A 22,946-nucleotide genomic window follows, 5' to 3' on the forward strand; every position below is an offset into this window, starting at 1 on the left:
CAGAGGGAGCGCTCCCTCTGCGCTCCGGAGGCTTCGCGTTGCTTTTGCTGAAGCCTGGAGACCGAGAGGGGTTGGTGCGCAGCGGGAACTCGCGCTGCGCTCCGAAGGCTTTGGGTTCCTTTTGCTGAAGCCAGGAGAGCAAGACTCCTGGCTTCAGCAGAGAGAGAGAGCTGCCCAGAGCCCCGTCAGCCAAGCGGGAGGAGAAATGGAAGGGGCTCCGTTTCTCCTGCCGCTTCACTGAAGGGGTGCTGAGCAGAGAGGGGGAGAATTTTTTTCCCTTGTTCTCCCCCTCTAAAACAAGGTGCGTCCTATGGTCGGGTGCGTCCTATAGAGTGAAAAATACGGTACTTGCACTGGCGTGCTTTCGAACTGCTGGGTTGGGAGGAGCTGGGACAGAGCAACGGGAGCTCACCCCGTTGCAGGGATTCGAACCGCCAACCTTCCCATCGGCATGCCCAAGAGGTTCAGTGGTTTAGACCACAGCACCACCCGCGTCCCTTCCACCGTGTGGAACACCCTCCCGTTAGATGTCAAGGAGATAATTAACCATATGACTTTTTAGAAAACTTCCGAAGGCAGCGCTGCATAGGGAAGTTTTTAATGGCTGATGTTTTCTTGTGTTTTTGATATTTTGTTGGGAGCTGCCCAGAGTGGCTGGTTAACCCTAATAGATGAGCGGCATATAAATAATAAAATTATTATTATTGTTCCTGCCAAAGAGCCCCCTACAGAACAGGGAGGGAATAATAAAGAGAAAGGTGTACCCCTTACCTCCCTAAAATCTCTAGCAGTTCTGCAATTCCGTTATGGTGTTCTGTCTCATAGATAAACCTGAGTAGAGAGAAGCAAGTGTCAAGCAGAAAACACAGGCTGACTTCATGAGGACAGAGGCTTGGCAAGCGCTCTCCAACCCCAAAATCAAAATGCTCCACGTTCTGTCCCTGGAGGGGAGCAGGAAATCTGTAGCCATAAGCAGCACATCTGCATAGATTTAGTCGCTGTGTTCTGCTTTCTAAAGTGGGGAAGGCAAATAGGCCTAGATGTTTCTGGACAAGGAATTCCAACGACTGGGGGAAAGCATGGCACAAACAGGGTGTGGCAAATAGGAGCGATAGGGAAGGAGAGGCCTTGCAATGGGCCCTGAGATGCTTGCCCTGATCCTGCCATCAGCTACCGTATTTTTTGCTCCATAAGACACACTTCTTCCCTCCTAAAAGGTAAGGGGAAATGTGTGTGCGTCTTATGGAGCACATGCAGCGGGGAGGCAGGCAGGAAAAGCTCCCAAGAGCTGCACACAAGCTCCGCGCGGCTCTTGCAGGCTTTTCTCCAGGATGGAAAAGGTTCCCAGCTGGAGAAGTTACGCGCGGCTAAAGAAGAAGCCAAGACAGCAAGCGGGATAAGATTTTTTTTTCTTGATTTCCCCCTCTAAAAACTAGGTGCGCCTTATGCTCCGGTGCGCCTCGTGGAGCGAAAAATACGGTACCATAACACCTAAACTTCCCTGCAGCCTTGTGAATCAGAAACTCCCCAGCCAGCACAGCCAATTAACTGAGGATGCTGGGAGGGGTCATCTGACAACATCTGGAGGTTTGCAGGTTCCCTGCTCCTGTTCTCGGTCACTCATAGGTCTTCCATCTATTTATCTAATCATTGTTGGAGTTAAGAGGACTAATGAAACTCCAAGGAAATGCAGTGCAACCGCTCAAATAGGATTGAATCCTCCACACACACAAACATTCACAATAGATTAAATATTGCCAGTATTTACCTGTAAAATATGTTGTTGATCTGCCGCCTTATATACGCTCGGAGGCCCAAGAATTTCCCATAAATCCTATGCAAAATAGTCTTCAGAAAGTCCCGCTCTCTGGGATCTTCACTGTCAAACAGGTCCAGCAGCTGTGGATGGAGGATGTAATCACTCTCTTGGGCACTCGAATCCAGCACTAACAGATTCTCCCCACCCCACCTTCTGCTGGCACTGGTGCTTCGTCCATGCTTTTCCCTTCATTTCAGCAACTGTTTGCAGTGAAATAGCTGCTGGGACAAAAGGGGGCGGGGCTTCTTTTGCTGCCTGCTAGTGCTTTGAAGTCTTGACTTTGGGATTTCAAAGCACTAAATGCCCTAATATCATTTGTGATGCCAGCTGATTGCTCTGCCCCAAACTATCAAATTTTGTAGATGTGGCAGGTCCTGATAAGGATCCAACCTGTGAAGCCGGAATGATTCTCGGTCCCTAGACTCAAAGGAGATCAAACTCATACTCAGAGAATAACTCCGCTGAAACAAATGGGCGTTAAGTCATGCTTCTTCATTTCAATAGGTCTACCCCAAGTATGACTTAGACAGAGACACCACTACAGAGAAGGCTCTCTCCTGTATTGTCATATACGGTACCTCATGAAATGGTGGAATTTGGAGAAGAGCATCTGTTAATACATAGGTAATATAGCAAGAGGTGATCACATAATATAACGTGTGTGTGTGTGTACATACATATATGTACACACACACATACACATACACACACACACACACACACACACACACACACCCCACAATCAAGTATTTGTTCACTATGCATTCAGACACTTCCAAGGGTATCATAACCAATTTTGGTGCGATGGTTGATGAAATCAGCCAGCAGGGTTTTTTTTTTGCTTAGGCTTGGATGCAATTGGATGCCATTTTGAATCAAGATGGCAGACTGAGAGTGGAAAGCAACACAGAATTAAAGTCAAGTGTTCCATCAGTGCAAGGATTATCTCCTCTCCTGCCAGTGTACCCCACCCCGTAAATCTGGTCTAGGGGCTCCTCCCCCAACCCTCCAGAGCAGATTTCTGGGGGAGGGCGCAGGGCGTGTGTGTGCGTGCAGGGGAGGTAAGTTCCACTGCACAAAGATAAATCCTTGCGGTAACGGAATGAGTGAACTGGGTACCAACCGTATCTCTTTGTTCCATTCCCCCCCCCCCGACCCATGAGACTGGATCCTGCCATTACCAATTTTCTGTTTTTATTACACTGTTTTGCTTCTAGTATGGGTTCCCCCAACCTGGGGAGAAATTGCCCAGCCAACTGGATCCCTCCCCAAGGTCACCTGTTGGCTCCACCTCTTCTCTATCCTGTCCTGACCAGCGGCTCCCATGCCATTTTTAAATATTAAGCAGTTTAGAAATCCTTTGAAATAAATGCCAAGTTAGGAGGAAGCTGAAATTACTTACTGACAATACAAACTTCTGGTCAATATATTTCTTGGCTATGTTTGGTTGGAAGTCTGGGGACTCCAGGAACCTCAGAAAGAATTCATAAACCAGCTAAGAAGGGAGGGGGGAGGGGGGAAAACAGGAAAAGGATTATTTGTAAGTATAAGACTTGTTATTCGTATTGTGTACCTGCTGCAAATACAGAGATGCAGAAGTTGTGCCCCTTCAGCCAGTTAAACCACAAAAAATGGTCAAACCTATTTGAAGAACAGTTAAAGCCCACTGACAACAATAAAAATTGAACAGATTATCCATTGGGTTTGGGTGTGGCCTCATGCCTGCCAGTTAATAGATTGTAGCAGAAACTGAAAATAATTTCCAGAATGGAAAGAGGAATGCTTTCTTTCTTTCTTTCTTTCAAGAATTGAATGGCTTTAGCTTGACAGTCCTTCTAAATGATAAAGGAGATGACAGCATGGGAGACAGGACAGAATAGGAAAAGATTCTTCCTGGCTTGAGAAAGCTAAATAAAAAGAAAGGAAATATGTAATATCAGAGAGATGCGAGAGCAGATTGGCACAGGAAAGAGGAGCCAAAATGATGTCTCTAGAGGAAGCTTTTATCTTTATTTTCCCTGCCAGCGGGAGAACAGTCATGTCACAGGACCTCTGAGAAAGAAGACTGCAGAAATGCAGACAATTCATCTCAGCAGGAGCCTAATTCAGTGATTAAAGACCTACATTATTATGCTGGTTGGAGAGGCCCTTCCACAGCAATACAAAGGGACCAACAGTGGGACCCATGCAGGTTTATTTGGAAGCAAATGTGCTCCTGGGATAGCTCAGTTGGTAGAAGATGAGACTCTTATTAATCTCAGGGTTGTTGTTGGGCAAAATTGCAGGGGGATGGACTAAATGATCCTCGTGGTCCCTTCCAACTCTATAATTCTGTTTCAAGTCTCATCAACATACTGCGTAGGAGCTTAAGAAGTTGCCTTATGCTAAACCTTGGTCCTTCGAGCCCAGCACCAACTTGTTGTTGAAGAAAACATATAGTATTCTGTTAGAATGGGAAACGAAAGACGAGGAGATCAAATCAGTTATTATTACAGTGGTGCCTCGCAAGACGAAATTAATTCGTTCCGCAAGTTTTTTCTTCTTGCGAGTTTTTCGTCTTGCGAAGCACGGTTTCCCATAGGAATGCATTGAAAATCAATTAATGCGTTCCTAGGGAGACCGCCTTCAGACTAGGTCCGGGGACAGTCTGTCCCCGGACCACTTCTGAAGGCTGGGGGGGGGGGAGAAGGACTTTTCTCCCCACCGCCAGCCTTCAGAACAGCCTTCTGAAGGCTGGCGGTGGGAAGAAAAGCCCTTCTCCCGCCGCCAGCCTTCAGAAGAGATCCTGCAGGGTTGCCTAGGCTGCGGGGCAGACATTCGCAGCTTGGGGAGCACTGCAGGACTTCCCCGCAGGGCTCTCCAAACTGCGGATGGGGGCAGCAGGCTGCTATCCGCAGCTTGGAGAGCCCTGCGGGGAACTCTTCTGAAGGCTGGCGGGGGAGAAGGGCTTTTCTTCCCACCGCCAGCCTTCAGAACAGCCTTCCTCCCACCGCAAGTCTTCAATACAGGTCCGGGAACAGAGGAGAAGGCGCGCTGCGCTTCCCCGCTGTCCTCGGAGATTTCCCAATGGGCTTTCGTCTTGCGAAGCAAGCCCATAGGGAAATTTCTCTTGCGAAGCCGCTAAAAATCGGAAAACTCTTTCGTCTTGCGGGTTTTTCGTTTAGCGAGGCATTCGTCTTGCGGGGCACCACTGTAAATGGGTACAAGATAGAGGACATAATATACAATTTGAGGACTGGGGAAAGCTGTGGAAGGTAGACTTGAAATTTACAGACTGTTCTCTTTTGAAAGAAAATTATATGAAAATGATGTATAGATGGTATATCACACCAGTAAAAATGGCAAAAATGTACAAAACCGGGTCAAATACATGTTGGAAATGTAAAGAAAAAGAAGGTACTTTGTATCATATGTGGTGGGAATGTAGAGAAGCTGAAAAAAATTGGGAGATGATATATAACAAATTGAAAAAAAATGTTCAAAATGACATTTGTAAAAAAAACCCAGAAGCATTCTTGTTAGGGATTGTAGGACAAGACCTGCCAAGAAAAATAAAGAACTTATGTATGCTACAACAGCGGCAAGAGTCTTGTTAGCACAAGGATGGAAGAATGAGGAAATCCCAACGAAAGAACAATGGCAGGAAAAATGGATGAGCTATGCGGAGTTGGCAAAGTAAACTACGTGAGAAGGACAACCGTGACTTCAAGGAAGAATGGGAACTTTTTACAAACTATCCAAAAAAAAAACAACAACAAAAGGATTTGGACTCCTTGGCAGGTTTTGAATAAACAACCACAAATTTATTAGTAGAACATATGATAGCTAAGGCAATGATATGTACAATTTTACAACATGCAGAGAATAACATGTATAAACAAATCAGAGAAGGAAGCTGAGGGAAGTATTTGGAGGGGGGAAAGGGGGGATTTAATTGGTTATATTGATTTATAATTTGATTTGTTAAATTTGTTCAATAAAAATATTTATTTTAAAAAAAGAAGTTGCCTTATGCTAAACCTTGGTCCATCGAGCCCAGCACTAGCTGACTGCTGCTCTCCAGAGTTTCAGGCGAAGAAGAAGAGGAGGAGTTTGGATTTGATATCCTGCCTTTCACTCCCTTTAAGGAGTCTCAAAGCGGCTAACATTCTCCTTTCCCTTCTTCCCCCACAACAAACCCTCTGTAAGGTGAGTGGGGCTGAGAGACTTCAAAGAAGTGTGACTGGCCCAAGGTCACCCAGCAGCTGCATGTGGAGGAGCGGAGACACGAACCCGGTTCCCCAGATTACGAGTCCACCGCTCTTAACCACTACACCACACTGGCTCTCAAGGCGAGAGTCTTCCACAGACTTTATTTGCAGCTGCTGGGGATTCAGCCTGGGACCTTTTGCATGCAAAACATTGCTCCAGCACTGAGCTACAGCCCTTCTCCCTAGCAAAAGCCAAGGTGACTGGGACATCTCAGAGGCAGTAACCTCCATGGGCCCCACCTCCTAGCCACAAAATGTTTAAACAACGATGTCCAGTGGAGGAAAACCACTTGGAACTTCTGTCTCGAAAAAAATCAGCATGCTCTCTCCTCTTCCCTCTTTCAGATCCTAGGAGCTTATGCCAAGTAGATGCTCATTTCACATATAAGCTAGTCACTGGTTGTCCATCAACCCGAGAAAGAGACCAAGCAGGGCAGGGTGTAAATGAATATGGTGCAGCTGAGGGCAGAGGTGAGTGGCTGTAATCTGTCCTGCGTAGGAGACCGACTAGGAACTTTGCTAGAAGCCTTAAGTTCCATCATGTGCGGAAAGCAAGATTTAAATTACGATTGTTTATTAAATTTATTAGTCACTTTTTCCTTTTTTTTTTTTTTACAAATGGAACTCAAGCAGATCCACCATAAGTGAGCCACACATACATTAAAACAAGCATAAAAACAAAATTGAAAAATCTAAAACTCGCTCGCATTTTAAAAAGACAGGAGTAAAGCAACCCACCCACCGATGGAGGCCGCATATAATTACAAGTCAAAGGCCTGGGCAGAAGGGGGGAAAGGATTTTGTCTAGCAGCTCGAGGTAAATTATGATGGTGCCAGGTGTGTCTCCCTAGGAAGAGCATTCCACAAGAGGGGAGCCACCACTGAAAAGGCCGTTTCTCATGTTGCCATGCTCTGACCTTCCATGGAGGGGAGTACAAGGGGAAGGGACTCAGATGACGATTACAAGGTCCGGGTGCGACCAAATTTTATATAGTATTACCTGGAGATGTGGCCAAGCAGCTTCTAGCGTAGGTTCATCTTCCTCAGGGTCAAATTCTGCTCCCGTAGGATTGGACGACGGGGGAAGCGTACGGAAGAGATTTACTGAAAACTGAAGATGCGATAAGAAAGTTGAGAAGTTTGGCAAAGTTGAGAAGTTATTGCCGTTATTGTTTATTAATGTATTTACAATATTAAAAAACACAACTACAGTGGTACCTCGGGTTAAGAACTTAATTCGTTCTGGAAGTCTGTTCTTAACCTGAAACTGTTCTTAACCTGAAGCACCACTTTAGCTAATGGGGCCTCCTGCTGCCGCTGCGCTGCACGATTTCTGTTCTCATCCTGAAGCAAAGTTCTTAACCCGAGGTAATATTTCTGGGTTAGTGGAGTCTGTAACCTGAAGCGTACGTAACCTGAAATGTATGTAACCCGAAGTACCACTGTATATATAACATAGTTAACAAACAAAACAATACCACCCATAAAGTTCAAACGGTCTAAAGATTGTTTAATTAGCCAAAGGTCTGGGAGAAGAGAAATGTTTTCGCCAGATGCCTAAAGATATGTAGTGAAGGCACCAGGCAAGCCTCCCTGGGGAGAGGATTCCACAAACAAGGAGCCACAGCAGAAAAGGCCTGTTCGCATGTTGCCACCTTCAGGGCCTCTCATGGAAGAGGCACACGAAGAAGAAGGGCCTCAGATGATGATCACAAGTTTAACGCAGTGCCGCTTTATTAGGAGGGCCACGCACCCAACACATTTTGTATAACACCCATCGAAATGACGAGCTTTGTACAGAATCCCACTCTGCATCCCGTGCACATTTTGGTACCCACAACCTCTCACACTATTAACCCCTTTCAGCCTGGAAGTACAGAACACGCATTTCTTGACTTTGGAGTGTTTAAGAGACGTCGCCGCCCGAAGCACCCAGCCATAAGCTCGGCCCTTACCATGATAACAGCTTCGGGGTAAATGGCCTCTGTGACAACATCCCGGTTGTGTGTGATGTATTCCACCATCTCGTTGAGGCCCGCTCGCTTCACCTCTTTGAACTTCAAGTCACTGAGCGGGTCAGAGACAAAGTCAAAGAGGACGCAGCATTGTCGCAGCTTCTGTATGAAGAGCTCTTCCCGTTCGTGAGGAGGTGCATCTGAGGAGAGAGAGAGAGGGCAAAAAAGGGGAGTCCTCTTTTTCCACTGCAGCTCATCAGCTGAGCCTAAGGACCAAGAAAGAGCCTGGCAGCTGGCAAAAGGCCCGCCTACTCCAGCATCCTATTCTCACGGTAGCCAATCGGATGCTTACATGAAACCCACAAGCGGGACGTGAGTGCAAAAGCAGTGCCCTCATTGGTGAATGCTAGAAACTGGCATTCTGAGGCATGCTGGCTTCAAGAGTGGAGATGGAACAAGTGTCTTTGTGGCTAGTAGTCGCTGATAGCCTTAAAAGTAAAGGGTAAAGGGACCCCTGACCATTAGGTCCAGTCGTGACTGACTCTGGGGTTGCAGTGCTCATCTTGCTTTATTGGCCGAGGGAGCCGGCGTACAGCTTCCGGGTCATGTGGCCAACATGACTAAGCCGCTTCTGGAGAACCAGAGAAGCGCATGGAAATGCCGTTTACCTTCCCGCCAGAGTGGTACCTATTTATCTACTTGCACTATGACATGCTTTCGAACTGCTAGGTTGGCAGGAGCAGGGACCGAGAAACAGGAGCTCACCCTGTCGTGGAGATTCGAACCGCCAACCTTCTGATGCGCAGGTCCTAGGCTCTGTGGTTTAACCCACAGTGCCACCCGCATCCCTGCTGATAGCCTTACCCTCCATTAATTTGTCTAATCCTGCAGGAGCGACTTCCACACCATGCTTTGTGTGAAGAAGTACTTGGAGTACCTGACATCGAAGTGGGATGGATTGCTATCCTTTCTCTTGCCTCCTTTCTCTTGCCTCTCTTGCATCCCTTTATGGTCCTTCTGCTCTGCGCATGCTCACTGAGAGAGACTGGAGTAAGTGAAAGAATGAGCAACAGGTCCAAGTTTTCAATGCACCTTTGCTATGAAGCACTGGTGGACCTCAAGCAACCTGCTCCCCCACCAACCCCAGCCCTTTCCAATCCTGTAATATGGTATTACGACGACAATGACCTACCTCGCAAGGCTGTTGTAACAACTACAGAGGTAACATGCATGAAGTACTTTGGATATATCTACTCCCCCACACACATTTTTTCCACTAACATAAGAAGTGTTCTGTTGGATCAAACCAAAGATTTATCTCCCGTAGTCTAAAATACTGTTTTCAACAGCAACCAGCCAAGGGGCCGTCTTTGCCATTCCACGCCCTGCGCCTTGAGCAGTCTTCCCTCCTTCCATATCCTTCAAATCCTTCCTCCAGAGCCTATTCCTGCACTTAACCAAGGAATCAAAGCTTTCCTTTATTACACTTGAGATGCAGCAGAGTATCTAATTTAGGTCTTTTAATTCCTCTAAATATTTTGGGTACACGATCTTGTGATCCTTCCATGAAGTGCAATCCCATGACACACCATTTGTAATGTAGCGCAATGTCCTGGAACGTAGTGAGAGAGATCTGCACAGTGTGGAGAGGCAAAAAAAAAGCACCCCAAAGCGTTTGAAGCAAGAAGGGCAGTAGAGAGGCAATGCTAAATTAAACCTGCCCAATTCACGCTGGAAGATGTCGAATATGATGCTTTGGGGAAAGCCACCTTCCATAGATGGATTACTTCAGATTTCCTTCAAGCTTGAATTTGTTTTACTCTGTATTGTTTTATTTGATGTTTTAATGTGTTGCAAGCTACTTTAAAATATAAAGCAGTATAGGTATGAAACGAATAATCATCATCATCAACTTCACCAGGGCAAAATGGAACCCAGACATTCCATTGTGACAACCATAACCTGGGTTTAAGGTGCCATTTGGCAATTAGATTATATACCTGGGTTTCTAACACTGTGTGAAGGCAACACAAATATGCCAAATGTGCCCAGGTTTGCCAATATCCAATATCTGTGTCCTTCACGCTCTCCACGCCCTGACTTCTCAATATGCAAAGCTACTTCCTTTCCATGACTTCATTCCAAGTACGAAAGCTGGGCTTCCTTGCTGCTGAATCTGCAACGTGATGGCAGAATCTCCTGGCTCTTCCCCTCACCTGAAGGGAGAATAACTGCGGTGGTGTTCCTTAGCATTGTCATGCAGCGTGATGCCTTCCCCAGACTCAGGAGTTGCTTTCCTTTCAGCACTGCAGCTGCTTAAACCAGCATGACTCACAGCTGAATCAGTCCTGTTTCTACCTGTAGAAACCTTCCCGGGTGTCACGCAGGCTAACTAGCCGCTGCCTGGTAGGCATAAGGGGATTTCGATTAACAGCAGAAAGGGTACGGGCTGTTCTGAAAGCCTCGGAACGTGGTGGACTACCTTCTTTGGGTAAGTATTTCTATTGAATGGCTTTCTGCCCATACTACTGCTGTTGTAAGCATGTTCACTGTGACATCTGGTAGCCTAACTTAAGAGAGTCACAGTGTAGGTCACCGTGGGTTGATGGAGGAATTAAAAGTATGACTAGATCTGTTATGGAATCAAACCAAATTGTGTCAAAGCCTTCTTTTTTATATATACCTCCCATAGCCTTCAATCTTCCTGTTACCTTTTCAGCTAAAGTAAATGGCCAGGTGTTCATCGCCCACCTGGATAATGTTAATCCTAGACCAGTTTACCACCACTTACTTTTCAGGCGCTGCCAAAAATATAACTAAGTCCTTGTAGGAACACCCGTGTTTTAATTATCAAATATGGGCAAGAACACCAGTTGAGTAATGCACTGTTGCTTACAACCTTGACTCTTCTCTGCCGGAGGTTCTTAGCCCATCCCTGACAGGGACGCTATAGCAGGATTCCTGGGACTAGATCAGAGTTCTTCAACCTTGGGCCCTTAAAATAACAAATAACAATCATTTATACCACGCCCATCTGGCTGGGTTTCCCCAGCCACTCTGGGTGGCTAGTGCAATGGATGAGCCTCACCCTGGGAAAACCTCCTTCATGATCAAGGTGTCTCCCCTGCCAGGTAAGTAAGTAAGATGCCGTGGACTACAGCTCCCTCTTCTGCAGCCAGGTTAGCCAACAACATATGGGGACGCAAGGTTAAAAAAAATGCTGGACCAGATGATTTCCTGAGGCCCCTTCCAACTCGGTGATTTAAAGGCGACTCAACTCCTTCTCAGGACATGGGTGGCGTTGTGGGTTAAACCACAGAGCCTAGGGTTTGCTGATCAGAAGGTCAGCAGTTCGAATCCCCGCGACAGGGTGAGTTCCCATTGCTCGGTCCCTGCTCCTGCCAACCTAGCAGTTCGAAAGCACGTCAAAGTGCAAGTAGATAAATAGGTACCGCTCCTGCGGGAAGGTAAACGGCGTTTCCGTGCACTGCTCTGGTTTGCTTAGTCATACTGGCCACATGACCTGGAAGCTGTACGCCGGCTCCCTCGGCCAGTAAAGCCAGATGAGCGCCGCAACCCCAGAGTCGTCCGCGACCGGACCTAATGGTCAGGGGTCCCTTTACCTTTACAACTCCTTCTCACCTTTAAGGGCAGGGAGCTTCTGGAGTTCCCGGTTTTTGCTTAAGTTGAAGCGGGAGGAGCTCTGCCGCCGCTCCTTCTTTACAATCTGGGGTCCCCCTGAATACTTGATCTTATTCAGCTGAGTTGGTGGGGGGGTGCTGTTGCTGGGTCGCTTATTCGAGGTCTGCTGCTGCTGCTGTTGTTGCTGCTGCTGCTGCTGGACCTGAAGAGATAAGGAGGCACACAGACAAAAAATGGTTAAGTGCTAACTTGACATCAACGCTCCTGTAAGTAGTAAGTGGTTTGCTATAGATAAAAGAGTCGGCGCACTGTGTTGGTTAGAGCGTCAGATGTGATCTTGGGAGACCAGGGTTCGAGTCACCACTTTTCCATCAAGTCCGAGGGATGACCTCGGAACAATCACTATCTCTCAGCCTAGTCTACCTCGTAGGGTTGTCACGAGAAAGAACGGGAACCGTGATAATTGTGTATGCCGCCTTGAGCAACTTGGGAGGATAGGTGGGGTAAGAAATGTAAAAATAAAAATAACAAAATAACAAAACTATGCGCCCAAGTTTATACTACTTCATTTTTTTAAAAAAAGTTTATCCAATTAAGTTTTAGTTAAGAGCAAGCCCACTGAAATTAAGAAACCAAAATCACTTGTGCTCATTTATTTCACTTAGGTCTGCTTGGACTAAAAATTTTGTTGGCTACAACTCTTGGTGCGATCTGTAACGCAACAATTATATCCTACTGGAAGGACCCACTGTAAACACAGTATCTAAGAATCACTGTCAAATATTGTCACACTTGATTATCTCTCGTCAAATGATGTGGCTTATCCCTATTACAGTTCATTCCGTTGTACGGTACCTGTAAACTGCTACTTACGACTTATGATAAGCATTTAACATATTCGTATACCACCCTAGGTAACATTTTCTCCCGGCATAGTTTTCAATGTAATTTTAAACAAAGCAATAAAATAAAACAAACCAGTTAAGAGCAATAAAACAAACAACATAATCAGCACAACCCAAAAAATAAAACAGCTAGGGAAACAGCAATCAAAAGCTTCCAGCTTCTATTCAATGAAAACCATTAAAATGCTTGGGGGGGGGATGTCTTAACTTGATGCCTAAACAGTAATAAAGTGGAATCAAGGCAACTCCCATCAGCCTCAGCCAGCATGGACAATGGCGAAGATGCTGAGAGCTGGTGGGGGGGCACAGGTTCCCCATACCTAGGTTCCCCATACCTGCCCTACAGAAACCTATGGGCAGTTCAAATGTAATGCCAAACCATGATCTCAATGAGTAGTGAGAAGCTATGTTACTCATGTGCTTCCTTCTCCCCCTTCACATGTGTCAATTCGCTCCCTCCAATCCTGCCTTGAGGAATCACAGTATCAGGGAATTGTAAAGTTGAAAGAGACCCCCCCCCCGGGGCATTTAGTCCAGCCCCCTGAAATGCAGGAATCTTAACTAAAGCATCCGTGACAGATGGCCACCCAATCATATCCTTCAAACTCTTTATCAAATTCCATAATTCTATCTTCTCTCAGTGGTTTTATAATACAGTCATACCTCAGGTTACGTCCGCTTCATGTTACGTTCTTTCAGGTTACGTCATGCAGCGACCCGGAAGTACCGGAAAGGGTTACTTCCAGGTTTCACCGCTCGCGCATGCGCAGAAGCACAAAAATGACATCATGTGCATGCGCAGAAGCGGCAAATCGCAACCCGCGTGTGCACAGACGCGCCACTGCGGGTTGCGTTCTTTTCATGTTGTGAACGAGCCTCCGGAACGGATCATGTTCGCAACCAGAGGTACCACTGCACTGCTCGAAAACCTGAAACCTGTGGCTTGCACTCATCCTGCAAATCAGGATACAGGCAGTGTTAAACCTAAACCGCCTCTTGGAGGTGAACCTAAGGCTTGGGATGTACTCTTCAGCCCCACAACGCTTCCCCAAAAAACTACCTCCTAAGAGAAAAGAAACCTGGAACGCATCATGCTAGCTTGACTTTCCTTTATTTCTTTTGAAGACTCCTAGGGCCACATACAAACAAAATGTAGGCTTTTTTCTTCTTCCTGCAAGACCTTTCAGAAACTGTTCCAGCCATTGATTACCTTGCCATTATTTCACAGTGAGGTCCGTAAGGCGTAGCTGTTAAAATGGAAAAGAAACCTTATACATTTTTAACACAGGGCCCTATTTTTCCATTTGCCTGGGCTATCTCCTTTAAGAGGCTCCGTTGCCGTTTACATTGATTTTTTTTTCCTTTTTCTTTTACCGTAACACATTCATTCATTAAATCAGGGATGCAGAACTCTCAGGTTTGGAGGGCCCACTATAGAGCTCCAGAACTCTCTGTGGCTTTCAGGACTCTGCCTAGGCTACATGCCTCTTCTCAGACCACACATCTCACCAGCCCTATGTCACCAGCCTCAATGAGTGCTTTTGCCTGTCTGTAACTGGTCCATATAGTAAAAGATATGGTTTTCCCAGTAGTGATGTATGGAAGTGAAAGCTGGACCATAGAGAAGGCTGATCGCCGAAGAATTGATGCTTTTGAATTATAGTGCTGGAGGAGACTTTTGAGAGTCCCATGGACTGCAAGAAGATCAAACCTATCCATTCTGAAGGAAATCAGCCCTGAGTGCTCACTGGAAGGACAGATCATGAAGCTGAGGCTCCAGTACTTTGGCCACCTCATCAGAAGAGAACAGTCCCTGGAAAAGACCCTGATGTTGGGAAAGATGGAGGGCACAAGGAGAAGGGGACGACAGAGGATGAGATGGTTGGATAGTGTTCTCGAAGCTACCAGCATGAGTTTGACCAAACTGCGGGAGGCAGTGGAAGACAGGAGTGCCTGGCGTGCTCTGGTCCAGGGGGTCACGAAGAGTCGGACACGACTAAACAACAACAAACCGGCTCTTGAACTGTGATAATGCCTCTTGCATGCCTGGGTGGAGACAGGTGTGTGGGTACCGAAAACCCTTGACTTCTGCATGGCTGAAATGTAGTCTATACTGGTATCTCAGGTTAAGAACTTAATTCGTTCTGGAGGTCCGTTCCTAACCTGAAACTGTTCTTAACCTAAGGTACCACTCTAGCTAATGGGGCCTCCCGTTGCCGCCGCACGATTTCTGTTCTCATCCTGAAGCAAAATTCTTAACCCGAGGTACTATTTCTGGGTTAGCAGAGCCTGTAACCTGAAGCGTCTGTAACCCGAGGTACCACTGTACTGTACAAAAGGTTAAGATTCACAGCTCTGTCCACGTTTTGCCTCTGGTCAAAGTTAGAAACTCAAGATATATAAGCTAATCACCACTGAATGGCACCTTAAACCTAGGTTGCAGTCACCACAATGGAATGTCTAGGCCAGGGTTAGAAACTGGGATATAAAAGCTAGGAGCCAAATGGCTTCTGGGACCTGGGTTATGAGTGCCATTGTGAGGGACACAATACTTTATTTATTATTTTGATAAGCATGAACTAATATGCAATTCACATAAGTGACACATTGTTAATTTCACAATTTTAGCAAATACATGTTTAATTTGATGTTTACAATAGCAATATTGGTACCATACGTCAGTTTTCAAAACACTCTACTCTTTAATCCAAACTCTTCTTAATTGTTAAATTCTTTAACATATTGTCTCTCCTTAACATATACTTCGAGGCTTCAAAGCACATACATTGAGTGTCAGCCAGGCACAAAAAATTGCACCCAGACTTTTTGAGGTGATCGCAAACAGAGAATCTTTAGGCGCAAAATGCACCTGGCGCCCTGCTAATTTCGAACCCTGGTCTAGGCACCTTTTTTTTTCAATTTAATTTATTATTGCTATTCATTTCTATACCGCTTTATTTTTTAAAGAAACAAAATTTCAAAGCCATTTACAGCACATTAAAACACCAAATGAAACAAGCCAGAATAAACAAGTTCAAGGGAAATATTTCAGATCCTCCTCTAAGTGACATTTTGCTTTCCCCATATTCATTTACCTACTTAATTCATATAGCTGCCCCATAGCAGAGGGACTTTAGGAAACCAGAGGGGTATAGCGCTTAGAGCAGGCACCCCCAAATTCGGCCCTCCAGATGTTTTGGGACTACAATTCCCATCATCCCTGACCACTGGTCCTGTAAGCTAGGGATGATGGGAGTTGTAATCCCAAAACATCTGGGAGGGCTGAGTTTGGGGGTGCCTGGCTTAGAGTGTTGGACTAGGAGCTGGGAGATCAGGGCTCAAACCTCCAGGAAAACTCACTGGGTGACGTTGGGCCAGTCACAGCCTCTTAACCTACCTCACAGGGTCGTTGTAAGGATTATCTGAGCAGGGGGGGGCGAGCCATGTACTCCTTAGAGGAAAAGGCAGGATATAAATGCAATAAATAAGCCCTTCTGCTTACCTTCTTAAGAAAATGGGGGAGCCAGTCAGATGGAGGTGTCTGTTGCCAACCTGACATTCAGAAACCTCCACATGGTCACAACTGGACCTGTGCCAGTCACAAAATGCACTAATACTGCCTCTGGCCATATGACCCATAGGAATGCAAACTGCCCTCCCCCCCCCCCAAGACTGAAAAAGGTTCCCCAGCTCCACATTAAATGAAAAATGTTTTTAAAAATAAAATAAAAAATGCAGGCAAGGCTGACACCCTCACAGAATCCCCAAAAGACCAGTGCCTGCCCTTCACTAAGGACTAGCTCACACATGCATGTTCATTGCTCCTTATCTATAGCAGCAAGCTGCCACTTGATGCACATGTGAATGAGCCATCACAGGTCAAATGCCACCCCCCACCCCCCAGGCAGAACTGCCGTATCATCCAATGTCAATTCAGAACCACGGCACTTCCAAATGGAGACAGCTTGCTCATTCTGCTGAGAGCCACCGAGCTTAGGAGGCGGGGGCCTAGTGCCATGCGTGACTCAGCCCTGGGTGTGTTTGAATTCATGCTTGCTGCTCGTTAATAAGTGCCCTGTTATCTTAAGAGGATAATTTCACATTTGCAGAGGGTGGGTCACCTCAACAGTATAATGAAGTGGATGAAGCAGCAGGCCGGTCGCAGAAGAGTTTTGGGCGGAAAATGTCAAACCTTTCTCTGTTTGCTCCGAGCACAGCCACCTGGCAGAACTCTGGATGCAAATCCGAAAGAAGACAAAATCTAGGCAAGGCTTTCCTCATCATACAAAACACGCTGAAGTGGTGGGCTGCGAATACTGCATTGTGAATGCAGTAGCCAGACACCTGGGCTTGAGCTGATCATCTGGCCAAACTGCATGACACCAAACGGCAAAATCTGGACTCTACGCTTCTTTGCATCTTACTGCAACCTCACCCACAAAAAGCCTGAAATGCAAAGTCCTTTGCTGCCTTTGCACCCGGTCTCCTTCCCACCCCACCTTTTGGGCCTTCATCTGCTGTTCTTTTCGAAACCTGCTTTTATCTCCTTAAGCCGAACTCTCCTTGGGTTTACTCTCCCAAAGAGCTAATTAGGAGTCACTCCATGCTGATCCGCCCCAAAGCCACGGAGAGGAAAGCAACAAAAGGATTGGTAAGCTAGTCACACAGTGCAGGATTTCAACAGAGAGCTTCCCCCCAGCTTTGAAATCGCCTTCCTCCTGAGGTTCCAATGCCCAAGACAGAGTAACATTGGGAAGAGGATTTAAGAAGTGAGCAAAGTATAGATTTGCAGCATAATAATGAATGGAGACGTTAACAATGAGGCTGGGAAGGAGGAGCTGGAGGGGAGGGTGAGTCCATCGTCCATCGTCCAGACATCAACGCAGGGGTGATAAAATCCAATGGATCAGAGTTGTTTGCCGAGGACAAGGCCCAGGCTGATAAAGTGCTGCAAGAAACAGATAGGCTCAAAGATACTGGTCAATCTTGACCATGATCAAGTTAACACACTTTTGGAGAGCTTGCACCGCACAACCAAATGCATTTTTGGAACGATGTTGATTCACTGTGCTCTGGAATGTAAAGTATTGTGGCAATATGCACCCTTTGGGAAGAAGGGAGCACTACGAATTGAATGAATGAATTTTATACGGCTATAGCTGCACACTTTATTATTTTGTGCAAGCAATGATGCAATTGCCTTTGTACTCAGCAAGATTTTAATTTTTAAAAGGCTACAAGAAACTAGATGAGGAATGGCTGTGCGTGCGTGTGTGTGTGTGTGTGTGCGCACGCACGCACACACGCACACACGCACACACACACCCCTCTCTCTCCAGAGCCCTGGCAAATGTGAAAGCAGGAGGAGATTAAACTGGAGCTGGTATAAACAAATATATCAAAGGGGAGGGGCGGATTCTGCAGGACACCTAGAAACAGGAGAGACAGGGAGAGAGAGAGAGGAAAAAATAACTCAAAGTGAAGCAGAACCCCCTTCCTAAATGCTGCCCTCGTTTTGCCAACACAGGCTAAGTTAGCAAGGCTGGCAGAACTTCCCCCTGGATTCACTCCAAGTTCGTTTCTCGCCTCCCAAATCCAACCCTTAGCAGGTTAATTCAAAACGTTTCAAAAATGGCATTTTAAAAAAAGGCTCAAAGAACAGGAAGCTCTCCTTACAGGTTTGTGTAGCCCCTCTTTCCCCTCAATGGGGGAAGAGCAAAAGCATTTTTAAGGTCTACGCGATGTGGGGAGGGGAGAGAGAAAGGCTGTGGATGGCAGCTATAGGAAATGGGGGAGGCATTCCCTGGACCAGGGGGGAAAAGAGTACTGTGGGAAGCAAACTGGACAAAACAATGCTCTCCAAAAGACATTTGGAAATGGATGGCCCTTTTTCTGCTGCCCAGCCCTCGCTCCCCACTTCTCTTACAAGGGCCATGGGGCGCCTTGCCAGCCCCCACCCCACCCCTGCTGCCTGCTGAATATTAACAGGATCTCATCACAGCCAGTTCATTATAAGTCTGAAGAGGCCCTGTGCCACTTCTCAGCGCATCCTTCCCCTGAATCTTGAATAGAGTATATTAAAAAGAGAGAGAGAGAGAAAGGTTGTATCAGCCTGTCAGTTGGGAGTGTTTCTTTAAAAAAAGAAGAAAAGAAGAACACACAAACGAACCTCAACAAAACCTCCACAAAATATAATGACTAATATGAGCCCCCCTGGAAGATTTCTGGTTTAGAAGCACCTGGCGACAGCAGAATAAGCAGAAACAGCCTCTTATTGTTTTGCCCAGAGGAGATCAGAAGATTTAAAAGGCAACAAGCAGCATTATTGGAAGTCCCTGCAACTGAATTGCTGTGCTTTCGTCAGAAACGTGCTTGCACAGAGTTTGCTGGCTTAAAAAACAAGCACACTGTCCCGCCCAATTTTTGAGGGCAAGAAGAAATAAAAGAGAGTCTCTCTCTCTCTCTGGACTTAAACTATATGTGATGCTTGCTGCTGCATATTTTTTTTAAGCCACTAATAGCAGGCAACAAGGAGGGATGATTTTCATCAGGCCCTTTCCTTCCCTGCCGAAATTTCCCATAAAAATCGCCTCCCACGGCTGCTATCATTAGCATGGAAGGAAACATGGTTTTTTGGCACCAGTGGAACGTAAGAAGACTCCCCACTGGAAAAGACCAATGGCCCAGCTCAGGCACCCCCAGCCTTCGGCCCTCCAGATGTTCTGGACTACAATTCCCACCATCCCTGACCACTGGTCCTGTTAGCTAGGGATCATGGGAGTTGGAGGCCAAAACATCTGGAGGGCCGCAGGTTGGGGATGCCTGGCCCAGCTGGTCCAACAACCTGGTCTGTCACAGAGGCCAACCAGGTGGCTATGGGAAGTCCGAAAGCAGGACCTTAGCACAACAACACTCTCTCCCCACTTGCAATTCCCACAACTGACATTCCGAGAAACATTGACCTGGTCATGGGGGCTAGTAGCCATTGAGAAGCCCTATCCTCCATGAATGGGAGCTTCCCTCTTGCGGTTAATAGCAGCCGGAGGGGGAGAAGGCGGCCAAGAAGAAAGGTTTAACCTCTTCCCACGCACTGTTGTTCTGATGAAAATTCCTATCTCTGCCAAGCGGCTGCTTTTTTAAAATAAAGAGGGAGCAGCGAGTGCCGAATTTAGCATCACATCCAGTTTCGGCCTTCTGTTCCAACTCTGAAAATGACAAAGCAATAAACACTTGAAACTCAAAGAGAGTTCAAAATATCTCTTTTTAGGATTTCTTTCTCACGTTACATTTTAGCATCCCAAGGTAAGTTGTCGGAAGGGGGCGGTTGGGGTTGGCGAAGGTATCCCTGCATCACAGGGGGTTGGGCTAGATGGCCTTTGGGGTCCCTTCCAATTCTATGATGCTATGAAAAGTAGCTATAGTAGAATTGCAGGATAAAAGACTGGGCCATTAGCAGCAGAACCTTAGGATCTCCTGCCCTTTTTGTCAGGGTCTTATAAGTGAACAGGTCTGCAGAATCCTTCATTCTTCCTTATGTGGGAAGGAACTACTGTAACCGTTCCTACTCCTGGCTAGTGGGATGGAAGAACCACAGCTTTTTAACAGAAAGATAGAGCCAAGGTACAAAATCAGGTGCCTCATGAAATGCATCTTTTGCTTGACATCTTAGATTGCAGAAGCGATCAAACACCTGAATGATCCCCGCTTCCATATAAAAACTAGCACACTTGTAAGAACTGCACTGTGGACAACTACAAGGCTTGACCATTCAGTAAAGTTGGGTATCTCTTTGTTCTTCTGGCAAAGAATGCTCTCTCTCTTTTAATTTACCTACATATTTATAATCCACACTTTTTAATATACATAAAAAAATCAAGACAATAGTACAACGCATGAGAATAAAATCAGCATAAAAACATCAATAAATACTGATTGGCTAAAAAAAGAGAATTCATGTTGCGAAAGCCTGTCTAAACAGAAGAAATCTGGATGGAAGGGTGGTTCCTGCCAAACCTCTACTGGCAGTGAGTTCCACAAGACAGGGCCTGCCACGCTTAAGGCTCAGTCCCTTTTCACACTTTACAGTACATTTAAACAAAATCTCTCATTTCTGAGGTCCCAGCATTGCAAGACTTTGGTATCAGTATTGGCTCTTGAAATTGCCTTTGCCATGTTGATGTTTGCTCTTTCAATGTTCACTCTCACACCCCTACCTTGGGTCTTCATCCACTCTTCTTTTCTAGACCTGCTTTTAAAATGCGTGTGTATTTGTGTGTGTTCTTGTTTCCACTATGTGAGGTTCTCTTCAGTTGTGCTTGCCCTGAAAATGAATAGAGAGCTTTCCTAGTGCTGATCCCCTCAAAAGCCACTAAAAGGAAACCAACAAAGGATCTGGGCAACATAGCATGTCTAGGCTAGAATCCATCTCCCTGACCTGCTAGCATCTTGAAAGCACAGGAGCTGCTCTGTTTCGTTTTACTGAAAGGCAGGGAGCATTCAAGCATTTAGAGCAACGAGGTTCAGCAACGGGCACCTCTGGGCTGTAGCTCAGCCAATGAGCATCTGCTCTGGATGAGCAAGGCTCCAGGTTTAATCCCCAACATCTCTAGGTAAGGGCTGTGAGAGATTCCCGGAAAGATGCTGCCAGTCAGCTAGATGGACCAATGGTCTGACTTAGCATCGAGGAAGCATCCTAAGCAGCCTTGATTCCCTTTGTTTTGTCATTTCCAGGAACGACTCTTAAGTCTGCTCACCGTTCCTTCAACCTGCTCATGCTCTTTCTGAAGCCGGAAGAACAAGCAGCTGCAATGCAATTAATTACCCCTCCGTGTGCTCTGAGCAACAACTGTGCTTCAGACTAAGGAGCGGATTTCATGTCCTCAAGGATCAGGGCCACACTGCAAGGCACCTGCTGCTGCACGGGCGACTCTAAGAGGACTAGGCAAATTGACGGAGGGTAAGGCTATTAGATGGACGCGGGTGGTGCTGTGGGTTAAACCACAGAGCCTAGGACTTGTCGATCAGAAGGTTGGCGGTTCGAATCCCCGTGACGGGGTGAGCTCCTGTTTATCAGTCCCTGCTCCTGCCAACCTAGCAGTTTGAAAGCACGTCAAAGTGCAAGTAGATAAATAGGTACCGCTCTGGTGGGAAGGTAAACGGCGTTTCCGTGTGCTGCTCTGGTTCGCCAGAAGCGGCTTAGTCATGCTGCCCACATGACCTGGAAGTTGTACGCCGGCTCCCTCGGCCAATAAAGCGAGATGAGCGTCGCAACCCCCGAGTTGGCCACAACTGGACCTAATGGTCAGGGGTCCCTTTACCCTTTACCTTTAAGGCTATTGGTGGCTAGAGACAGCATGTCCCCGTATACCAGCTGCTGGAAGGGAGAGCACTGTTGCACTTATATCCTGTATGTGGGATTTCCACAGGCATCTGACTGGTCACTCCGAGGATTGCATGCCTAGATAGGCCACTGACCTGGCCAGCAGGGCTCTTCTTATGTAGACTTCTGAGCAGCACTTGACACTGGGGCCTGCCCCCCAAGTGTTTGAAATTCATTGCCATACGGAGAGATAATTTTATTAGTGTTGTTGGAAAAAGAACTTTATGGGTTTCTCTATCACCACCTCTGCTTCTCTCTTTGCAAACTGGAGCAGCTCATTTCTCATTGTTCCTTCCGGCATCTATATTGGGGCTGCCAGTTCTCTGCCCTGCAGAGCTCGAGGATAGGAAACTTCCTCAAATCACATTGGTGTCTAGCTGCGAGGAGCTCTCCAAGATGTCAGGCAAATATCCTTCGCACATCACCTGCTACATGAGCCTTTTTTTAAAAAAAGCTGGGGATCCTAGGGATTGAACCCAAGGCCTTTTGCACTCAAAGCATGAGGTCTACCCGCAGAGCTATGGTCCATCCACAGTACATTTGTTCTAACAGAGCTTGCTATGATGTTGAGCTTGCAAGTGAGGAGAACTTCCTCTGCTAAAGTAAAGAAGAAGAAGAGTTTGGATTTGATACCCGCTTTATCACTACCCGAAGGAGTCTCAAAGCAGCTAACATTCTCCTTTCCCTTCCTCCCCCACAACCAACACTCTGTGAGGTGAGTGGGGCTGAGAGACTTCAAAGAAGTGTGACTGGCCCAAGATCACCCAGCAGCTGCATGTGGAGGCGCAGGGAAGCGAACCCGGTTCACCAGATTACGAGTCCACTGCTTTTAACCACTACACCACACTGGCTCTCAAGTAAAGCTCCAAGAAGGGCAGTGGGTGTGATGCAATGCATCAGAAACACAGAACATGGTACTGGATTCAGGATTAACATGGTACTGTGTATTCTGCTCCCACAAAAACTCAGTATTCATAAAAGGAGCGGACAAGCTTC

General features: G+C 46.5%; 1 protein-coding gene and 1 long non-coding RNA gene across 4 annotated transcripts in view; both read right to left on the bottom strand.

The window, feature by feature from the left end:
• PPP2R5D (protein phosphatase 2 regulatory subunit B'delta) overlaps nucleotides 1-22,946 on the bottom strand; it is a 65,242-nt gene that overhangs the window by 31,092 nt on the left and 11,204 nt on the right. For 2 of the 3 annotated variants that reach the window (XM_081854739.1, XM_081854737.1), the window contains exons 3-8: nucleotides 11,667-11,868; nucleotides 8,025-8,224; nucleotides 7,070-7,180; nucleotides 3,222-3,314; nucleotides 1,769-1,899; nucleotides 772-831 (exon numbers count right to left, since the gene is read on the bottom strand). In XM_081854739.1, the coding sequence (XP_081710865.1) occupies nucleotides 772-831; nucleotides 1,769-1,899; nucleotides 3,222-3,314; nucleotides 7,070-7,180; nucleotides 8,025-8,224; nucleotides 11,667-11,868 (797 nt within the window). The remainder of the gene's footprint in view (nucleotides 1-771; nucleotides 832-1,768; nucleotides 1,900-3,221; nucleotides 3,315-7,069; nucleotides 7,181-8,024; nucleotides 8,225-11,666; nucleotides 11,869-22,946) is intronic. The other variant, XM_081854738.1, reaches the window with a different exon arrangement.
• Nucleotides 22,402-22,905, bottom strand: LOC309338173. The gene is made up of 2 exons (XR_014154784.1): nucleotides 22,798-22,905; nucleotides 22,402-22,542 (listed from the first exon to the last, which is right to left on the bottom strand). It is a non-coding gene; the product is annotated as an uncharacterized lncRNA (long non-coding RNA).

The sequence above is a fragment of the Podarcis erhardii genome (assembly GCF_964252035.2).
Source record: "Podarcis erhardii genome assembly, chromosome: 3".
NCBI lineage: Eukaryota > Metazoa > Chordata > Lepidosauria > Squamata > Lacertidae > Podarcis > Podarcis erhardii.